The 10144-nt window shown below is 37.4% G+C and overlaps 1 protein-coding gene across 1 annotated transcript in view; it reads right to left on the reverse strand.

Moving 5' to 3' along the window:
• dlg3 (discs, large homolog 3 (Drosophila)) overlaps positions 1 to 9955 on the reverse strand; it is a 102786-nt gene extending 92831 nt beyond the window's left edge. The window contains exons 1-2 of the mRNA XM_073812195.1: positions 9693 to 9955; positions 3265 to 3396 (exon numbers count right to left, since the gene is read on the reverse strand). Coding sequence (XP_073668296.1) covers positions 3265 to 3396; positions 9693 to 9708 — 148 coding nt within the window. The 5' untranslated portion in view covers positions 9709 to 9955. The remainder of the gene's footprint in view (positions 1 to 3264; positions 3397 to 9692) is intronic.
• Positions 9956 to 10144: the final 189 nt, after the last annotated feature.

Raw genomic sequence — 10144 nt, forward strand, 5'->3', positions numbered from 1 at the left:
TTACCAAAATGTATATAACAACTGAACTTTAAATTAATCGGTTTATAGATGCTTTACTCATACACAATATTGTATACAACAGGTTTACTGTACCATACAGCTCTTGCCACAGGGGATGAAATTGGAGGAAACCTGTCTCGCTCCTCACTAAAGTCCCATGGCAACACAACCTTATGGCTTGGTCAGAGGCTCTGTGGTAGTTACTTGTCAACATCACAGCAGGCCTCATTACAGCCCAGGCCTGGTAATTAAGATAACCACTCAACCATTTCATAATGGGACTAATTTGTTTCCTTTGCAGAACAAACACTAAAAATAAGTTAGGAAGGGTTTATTTTAGCACAGAGGAAAAAATTTGACAAATTGGCAAGACATCTGTCATCTATCGTTTCTGATCTTAGATTGACTCACCCCAAAAATATACCACCCCCAGGGAATAAAAAATGTTTTTTTCTTTGTATTGCCCTTTACTCAACCAGATTTCTTACACTTTTGAACAATCTTGAGGATAAATATTACAATTTTCAAGAATTTTAATTTTGGGTTCAACTTTGTAGAACTCTACAAAATGATCAGGTATGTGTTCTGAGAGTCTTTGTTTTGTCTGTAATAAGATAACTTTCTTCCAGTAATGACCCAAAGGTAGTTATTTTAGTTTGTAAAGTTTGAAATAGTAATACTTTTCTTTTAAAATTGCATCGACTGTCCTCAGAAGGCCTTTATCAGTCCTTCCAGGAAAATGCAGTTTTTTTGTGATTGTTGCGGGCAAAAATCTGTGATCTTGCGGCACGTTTTCTTAAAAAATGCGATGGAATATGCGGGATATTTATGCAATTTTATGTGATGAAAATGCGGGAACTTGCAAAAATTGCGGGAACTTGCAAAAATTGCGGGAACTTGCAAAAATTGCGGGAACTTGCAAAAATTGCGGGAACTTGCAAAAATTGCGGGAACTTTTGCAGCCTTTGAATGATGTTCACGTTATAGAATCACGTCACTTCATAACGTTCCCATGGCAACAGGGGACATGGCTGCGCTTGTGTTAAGTAAATGCAACATTTTTCAACAAAAATGCGGGGATTATGAAATCCTGCATATTTTGCGCACACAGAAATCTGCAATTTATGCTACGAAAGTGCGGCGTATTTGAAGAAATGCGGCCCCTGCCTAAATATATATAACATCAAATGTGTTCATCTGAAAAAAGATAATACACATCGAGGAGTAAGTCATGGGGTAATTTTCATTTTTGGGTAAACTATCATTTTAAGTATTGCACATTCACATGAATAAAAATAATCATTTGATTCATATTGTATGTTTTATACACAGCTGGAATAGCATGTGTTTGATGAAAATTCCAAAAGCGTCAGCAAGCTGCCTTTCTAGACAGCTAAATGAAAGTGTACAGCAGAGAAGATGATGTATGGTTGACAATATACACAACATTACATTTTAGTTTGAATCTACCCAGCTAAAAGGGAACATTCCCGTAACGTTTTCTAAAGGTTCTCTTAAAGTTATTAAAAAAGTTCTTGCAATAACATTAGTCGAATGGTTCTCCAATGTTATCTGCTAATGATAAATGTCTTTAAAATGTTAGCATTAGAAACATTATAATTGCATTGTTAGCAGAATCTTCTAAAAACATTTATATTGAAAACATTACCACTGCGTAGGTAATGTAAAATTCTTAAAACGTTAGCATTAGAAACTTTATAATTGAATCGTTAGCAGAACGTTCTAGAAACCTTAGCATTGAAAACGTTACCATTGTAACAATGTTATAATTATAAGTATTGTTATTGGAACCTTCTTAGAACGCTAAAATAACAACAGCCTGAACCTTTCTAAAAACGTTTTTTAAATAAAGGTCTTATAACCAAACAATAACGTTCATACAACATCTAAAAAAAACTGGACACATTTAACGTTCTAAGAACATTTAAACAATGTTTTTATTGTTTTATAATCTGTTATGAATTTAGGAAAATGTTGTTAGAACATTAATATAACAACAGACCAAACTGTTCTAAAAACATTTTGAATAATGTTCTTATAACAAACAATAACGTTCATACAACGTCTAAAATCTGATTTTTTTTAACATTTTAAGAATATTAAAAAAATAAACATTTTCAAAACTTAAGTGAAACGTTATAGGAACGTTAACGTAAAATTGTTAGCTGGGTAAATACATCCTTATCTTGTATACATTTTGAATTGTCCTCAATGATTCCCAATTCTGTACAACAACATAACACTTGAATGCGACAAACTCGTTATTACGACTTCAGAAGTGGGAAACTGGAAATTTCTGATAACACGTAAAGGCAGCGTGATTTTAGCATATCAAAAGCTGTGGTTGTAAATTTTGAGTGTTGGCACAAACCTTTATAAGCATTTTGTCATTTAGAAGTTAAATATTTAAATCCTTACTAAGATCAAGCTTAGCCATAGGAGACAACAGTGATGACGCATGTAATAGCACTTCATTAAATTAAAGGTATGGGTCAACACAGACAACCTTTTGTTGTATCCAATAAATCAAAACTGATTAGACCCTCTTCCTCTGGGAAATGTTGAAGAAAGACACCAATAAGCACACTTTCTCATTCACAAAACTATGACAAAAATGGATACGCCAATTAGTTTGTAGTAGGTTAGTGAGTGTAACATGTTAAAGGGATAGTTCACCCAAAATTTAAAATTCTGTAATTCTTTACTCTCATCATGATGTTACAAACCTGCATAAACTTCCTGAATTTGTGATGATCACAAAGGAAGATATTTTGAGGAACTAGAAGCACCATTCACCTCCACACTAGTACTCTTTTTTCCTACAATTGAAGTCAATGGTGCTTCAAATCGGTTTGGTTACAAATATACCTCAAAATATCCCGCTTTGTGTTCAGAACAAATAAACATGTAGAGGTTTGTAACAACATTAGAGTGAGTTAATGATGACAGAATTTTTATTTTTGGGTGAACTTCTCTTTATTGGGCAATCCTATAATTTCCTAAATCAAATGTTATGGTAGAGCTACCATTAACCGCACTATAAAACAATCTAAATGTACCATTTAGAAAAATATCAGCAGTTTATATTAAAGCTGAACAAACTGTAAAAACCCTTAACATTATTTTTGGAAGGTTTTGCTAAGGATAAAATGTAGTGAAGTCAAGTGGTACAGCCCTAAATAATGACAGTTCATCGCTATTTGTTTTGTGAGCCAGTACAGTTTACACAGAAACAAACCTCACCCAACAAAGCCTGAAAAAGCTGGCTATCAAAGATGGTAGAGACCTTTTCCACACTGGTCTTCAAAGCCTGCTCCTCTGGATTGGTGAGGCTTTCATGGTACTGCTTTAGTAATCCAACAGCTCTCTTAGTATCTGAAATCAATGAAACAGGAAAAAGATACTGTGTGTGTCAACTTACAATTACTATTCTATTACACATCAATGTTTAAGCATTTCCTATTATACCTACTCATAGCTTATGACAGTTTGAACACATATTTAGATGTCAGACAGTAAGCTTAATTTTGAAAAGCTTTCTACTGCACTAGAACACTGACATTAGATGCCTGTAATTACTGTATGAGAAGCCCTTGAAGGAGTGTGTAGCCAGATGTTCAGCTTAACCAGAGCAGTCTAAGAACAATTTTTCAGCATGCAGATAAAAATAAATGTCTTTACAGCACATTCAGTTGAGAGAGAGAGACTGTATAGAGTGGCTGAAAAGCGCATTATTTGGACAAATAAAGGAGCTCTCATAATTTACTCACCACCATCCCAGATGTATCAGTATATGACTTTTATCATCTTCTTATATGGAACTCAATGCATCCAAGCTACCTGACTAACTTATCTGTGTATAATTCTCATTTGCATCTTTCGTCACAATGATATATAAAATTAGCTCACATCTGCTAGTTTACATTTCAAATTCACTAAATTAGCTCAAAATATTGATAGTTTTTTTCTTACAAACGTAAATTTCACTTCAGGAGACATTATATAACCCATCTGGATTACTTAGGAGCGGCGAATCAAATACTCAATTTTAACTTGATACTTTGTTATATAAGAGGTCATTATAGTTAAATGAACATCCTGCAAGTTTTAGAACTGAAAACGTCCGTGCTACTGAAATATAACAGTTTTTGGCACCAAGCCAGTTTTACAACCAAGTGTGGAATTCAGAGAAATATGACGTCAAAGTAGAATTGAAGCACCTCGCCATAGCCAAATACAACGACCACTTTTGTAGCCCCGCCCACAGCTTCGCGTGACATACGTGTGTCTCAACAATCAGTAAACATGTCTTTAAAGATTGCCAAATGTAACCAAAATGACTTTTAAATACATTTTTTCTGATAGACTTTTATTTTGACGCGGTGATCTGTTATGATAGAGTAACCATGGTAACGAAGTCTTGGGTTGTGGAAGAACCCCGTGGGAACAACACAGAAGCTGAATACTTTAATTCAAAGGCTCGGAAAATAACATTAGGAATGCGTGGATAAAGGTTGTTTTTGAAGAGTTCCAGCTCGCGTGGGGAGTGTTTGATTACCTTGTGTACTATGCAGATTCACTTGTAAAGAAGCAAGTCGATGCTGGATTTGCAGACAGGCTGTGATTAAAAGCACCACTAATATTGGATCCGACGAAAATGACACAGCAAGTAAGACAATTTACTTTATTTAAGTTACTGCGTTTGACTATTGCTTTGTTAGAAGAGATCGCTTGATATGTCCTGTTGTAACATCCGTGTCTAAACACGTATGTTTGACTGTTTTAATTTACTAAAAACAATAAACGATTAATAAAGGTGCAACACTTAACAATACGATTGTAATTTAACGGTAGAAATATGCAAAGTTAGTCATAAGGAAGGACTTATCAGCCGCAATTTAGATAATGATGCCCGCTTACTGTGTTGTATACGGTAATTTAGGCAAGTTGCGTTTGAACGGTCAAACACTCAACAAAGCTTTTTTATCATATAACTGTGGTATGTAACGTTACGTGTATCTAAGAGCAACCTCACAAGCACAATAGAAATATACAAAGTTATTGATAAGAGCTTATCAGCCGCAGTTTAGAATCTGATGCGCGCTTACTGTGTTGTACGGTACTTTAGTCACGTCGAGTTTTGTTTCTACTTTACTATACGTATTGTCATTTATGTGTATCATCTTTAGCACCCAGAATCTTTTGTGGCTCAAACATGTGTTCGGCTGCTATTTTCACACATTAATGTTTTTATAACATTTCCCCATATGTAATGATGGGGAATGAAGCCGTCCAATCATAGCTGTGGGTGTTTACATCCAGGTCTTCAATGCAGCCCGCCCCTTCAAACGAAGCTTTTCTCCAGAGAGCCACTAATCCATGTTACAGAATAGCCTATTACTTTTTGATGTTTTTGAATGTAAAAACCATGTGTGGGATGACATTGAGAGTAAACTATAAGCGAATCTTCATATTTGACTGAACTATTCCTTTAACCCACACTTTAAAACCTATCATTGCAATGGATAACTAAAAATGTGAACTTGGACCACAAAACCAGTCATACAGTAAGTAGGTATGCCCCAGTATGCGGTTCTGGCGGTATGATAACCGTAAAAAAAATACCATGTTGTTGCGGTATTGCCATTGTAACATACTAAAATGTGCTATTTTCAAATGTCTGCGTATAAAAACATCAACTTTGTAATTGGACACAATAAATTTTATTTTTAAGCAACATATGCCAGGTAAAAATAAAGCCTTTAAATTATAATATTCTTTCAAAAATACGCAAATTTCTAATCAGCCAATCACATGGCAGCAACTTCATAGGCATGGTCAAGAACTCAAAATGATCTACTGCAGTTCAAATCGAGCGTCAGAATGGGGAAGAAAGGTGATTTAAGTGACTTTAAACGTGGTATGGTTGTTGGTGCCAGACGGGCCGGTCTGAGTATTTCAGAAACTGCTGATCTACTGGGATTTTCATGCACAACCATCTCTAGGGTTTACAGAGAATGGTCCGAAAAAGGGAAAATATCCAGTGAGCGGCAGTTCTGTGGGTGCAAATGCCTTGTTGATGCCAGACGTCAGAGGAGAATAGCCAGACTGGTTCGAGCTGATAGAAAGGCAACAGTAACTTAAATATCCACTGGTTACAACCGAGGTATGCAGAAGAGCATATCTGAATGCACAACACGTCGACCCTTGAGGCGGATAGGCTACAGCAGCAGAAGACCACATCGAGTGCCACTCCTGACAGCTAAGAACAGGAAACTGAGGCTACAATTCGCACAGGCTCACCAAAATTGGACAATAGAAGATTTGAAAAATGTTGCCTGGTCTGATGCGTCTCGATTTCTGCTGCTACATTCGGATGGTAGGGTCAGAATTTGGCATCAACAACATGAAAGCATGGATCCATCCTGGCTTATATCAACGGTTCAGGCTGGTGGTGTAATGGTGTGGGGGTGTAATTTTCTTGGCACACTTTGGGCCCATTAGTACCAATTGAGCATCATGTCAACGCCACAGCCTACCTGAGTATTGTTGCTGACCATGTCCATCCCTTTATAATGCGGCACGTCATAAAGCACGAATGAACATGAAAATGAGTTCACTGTACTCAAATGGCCTCCACAGTCACCAGATCTCAATCTAATAGAGCAATTTTGGGATGTGGTGGAACTGCGTGATGCTATTATGTCAATATGGATCAAAATCTCTGAGAAGTATTTCCAGCATCTTGTTGAATCTGTGCCACGAACGATTAAGGCAGTTCTGAAGAAAAAGGGGGTCCAACACAGTACTAGTAAGGTGTACCTAATAAAATGGTACCCATTCTATGGGTGAAAGTTAGCATTTTTTAATGCCAAAAATCATTAGGATATTAAGTTAAGATCATGTTCCCTGAAGATATTTAGAAAATTTCATACCGTAAATATATCTAAACTTTATTTTAGTAATATATGTGCTAATAAGGACATTGTTTGGACAACTTTAAAGGCAATGTTCTCAATATTTAGATTTTTTGCACCCTCAGATTCCAGATTTTGAAATAGTTGCATCTCGGCCAAATATAAAATATCCTAACAAACCATACATCAATGAAAAGTTTATTTATTCAACTTTCAGATGATGTATAAATTTTGTGTGCCGTTTTGTGTTCCAGGGTCACAAATAATGCTAGTATTTTTCTTAACATTAACATTTCTTAAAGAGTAACTAAACCCCAAACCAATTTTTTTTAGTTAATGATCTGTAAGAATGATGCTTTATTAGTGCTGTTCATTGATTTTAGTAAGTTTTTTGACATTTGGATATAAAGTGTTTCAATACTACAATATATGGTGTAAAAACGTCTGAGTGCTGCCCTCTTGAGGTTGAACGGTGGCTACTGCAGTTGAATTTTCCTATTGGATGTTGGGTCCAAGAAATGACTCGTGACGTAAGCAGGTTCAAGATCACCACGCCCTTGTTACGATCTCACCACACACTTAGTTCGTCCCCTCTATCTCCGTTGGGATCTGCCCACTTTTCTTGCATTTTTCAAATATTGCAGTGGGTGGAGTCAGGCTCTGACCAGGGGTTTAGTTACGCTTTAATGTCAGTTCCTCTCAAGTACACAGAAACCAAGTTTTACTAAGTCTAAAAACCAGCATACTGACAAAAACAGCTAAAACCAGCATAAGCTGGTTGACTGGTTATACTGTAGCTGGTCTCCCAGCCTAGTTTTACTGCAGCTGTGTAAGATGGTGTAGACCAGTGTTTTCCAATCCTGGTCCTCAATAGAGATGCGCGGATGGGCTATTATTTCATCCGCAACCGCATCACAAAACTCATCATCCGTCCGCCATCCATCCGCACCAACCTTTCTGACCAGTTTTCAAAACCGCACCCGCCCGCCATCCGCTGACTGGGCGATGCAAGACGCTGCTGATGACAGCCGCGAGACTAGAAAGCTCTAGAATATCAGCAGTGAACTCAGTCTCCGATCGGCGCACACGGGACAAAAATAAATAAATAAATAAATAAATAAGTAATGCCTAAATTAAACGCACAAATTACATAGTCTGCACTGGTGTCATCCTGATTTACCACTTTGTAAAACTTATTCCATGCAAACCTTTTCTGACCTTCTATTTCCTTTGTTTTTAATTCTCATTTTTTGAGGCGTTGATAAGAGCTATGTCAAAATGCGTCCTCATTTCTCTGCGCTGTTAATGATAGAACGAATGGATTCTTAACATGCCGAGGCTATCCCAAACAATTAAAACCTTTATTAAATAAAAGTGTATTAGAAAACTTTTTCTTGTCACTGTTTTAGTATTATAAGTTATGTTTTGTGTTAATATTATTCTGTTTATGTTGCGTATATTTGCAACATAAGGTTGATTATTTGATATACTGTTGAATAGTTTAATCTACATCAATGTGTCATATTTTCTAAAATAAATTAATATTTTTGATTACATATTTATTTTAATAAGTCAGAAATGTCTCCGCTGTTTTCTGCTGACAGGCGCGGTGGGGGCTACTGGGGGCGCGTGCAACAGGTGACGCAAATTATAGGTCCTCAGAAGGCTAGACCGTCTCATTTCAGTTCTCTTTGAGGCTGCCACCCTGAAAGACAGAGTGCTCAACTTTTAAGGTTGCATGCTTAGAAGGACACAGCTAACAAGCAGTCGATCCGCCACCCGCCCGAATCTAATTAAAATATTATTTTTCGTCACGTCATCCGCCCGATCCGCGGTTTATCCGCGGAGTCCGCGGCTGTAACCGCCAACCGCGCATCTCTAGTCCTCAAGTACCCCCTCCCAGAAAGTTTTAGATGTCTCCTTATTTAACACACCTGATTTAACTCATCAGCTTGTTAGGTTGACATGTTAACCATTCTGGAAGGAGGCTGATGAGTTGAATCAGGTGTTTTAAATGAGGAGACAGCTAAAACTTTCTAGGAGGGGGTACTCGAGGACTAGGGTTGGGAAACACTGGTGTAGACAGCCGGTTTTAAGCCATCTGACCCACCAAAGTTGATCAGGCTGGGACACCAGATTTACCCACCACCTTAAACCAGTGGACCCACCAGCTTGACCAGACTGGAAGACCAGTTTGACCAGATTAACCAGGCTGGAAGGACCAGCTTAATCCAGCTACTTCCATCTAAGACCAACCCATCAAGCTTCCAAACTGGTGAAAATGTTGCCAAACCCCATTTAAAACCTGCCCGCAACACCATCTTAACCAGCCAACCGGTGCTTGTGACTTAAACAATGAACTGCATAACAACTTCAGCTATGTTTGAAATGTGTGCTTGAACTATATTACTGTAAAATAAAGGCTATCGGGTGTGATGTTATCTGTAGGCTTCAGGTCAGGTGTTGGTTTGAGGTAAGATGATGTTACAGGGAGAAGGTTGAAGATAAACAAATCAGTTTGTAAGGTTTTAAATTGGGTCGGGATGGCTTGTATTTCACAGAGCCTCTTTAACAGTTTAAAGTTACACAAAACTTTAGATTTATACTTCCTGTTTAAAAATCAACATATCGTTACGGAGAAAAAGTTTATCAAACTGGACGATGTGGTCAAGATTTTTTATAATTAGATATCGAGTATTCTAAGTAAAGGCTACTTAAAACGACTAAACGTGACTCTGATTTAACAGCACTTACCATATTTATGAACCATGACGTGTAGATTGTGGTGCTACAGTAAAATCCAATATAAACTTGGCGGTGTGTACAGTCCGTTTCGACAAAAAATAACCCTTCAAAACTGGTTTCAGGATAAGATGTCACGCTTTCGTTGCCTCCGACCAAACTTTTAACCTGATGTTTTCTCTACAATTGCGATTGTGTTGTTTTGTAAACGTCTGATGTGAAGGCGAGATGCGGGAAGCGTGACGTTCAGTCCGTTATCTGGCTCGTGCCTCGTGTGTAGCCTATTGGGAAGTTTTGAGGGAACGCTTGTGAGGAGGGCGGTCTGCAGTAACAGTCCACCAAATCTTTCATAACAACTTAAGAGTTATAAAAACATACTTTAAACTGTGAGATTAGTACGGGGAAAAGCAGAACGAGTATTGTAGCTCAAGTGTTAGAGCAATGACAGCGCAAAGTATGTGGAT

Source organism: Paramisgurnus dabryanus, chromosome 16 (genome assembly GCF_030506205.2).
Source record: "Paramisgurnus dabryanus chromosome 16, PD_genome_1.1, whole genome shotgun sequence".
NCBI lineage: Eukaryota > Metazoa > Chordata > Actinopteri > Cypriniformes > Cobitidae > Paramisgurnus > Paramisgurnus dabryanus.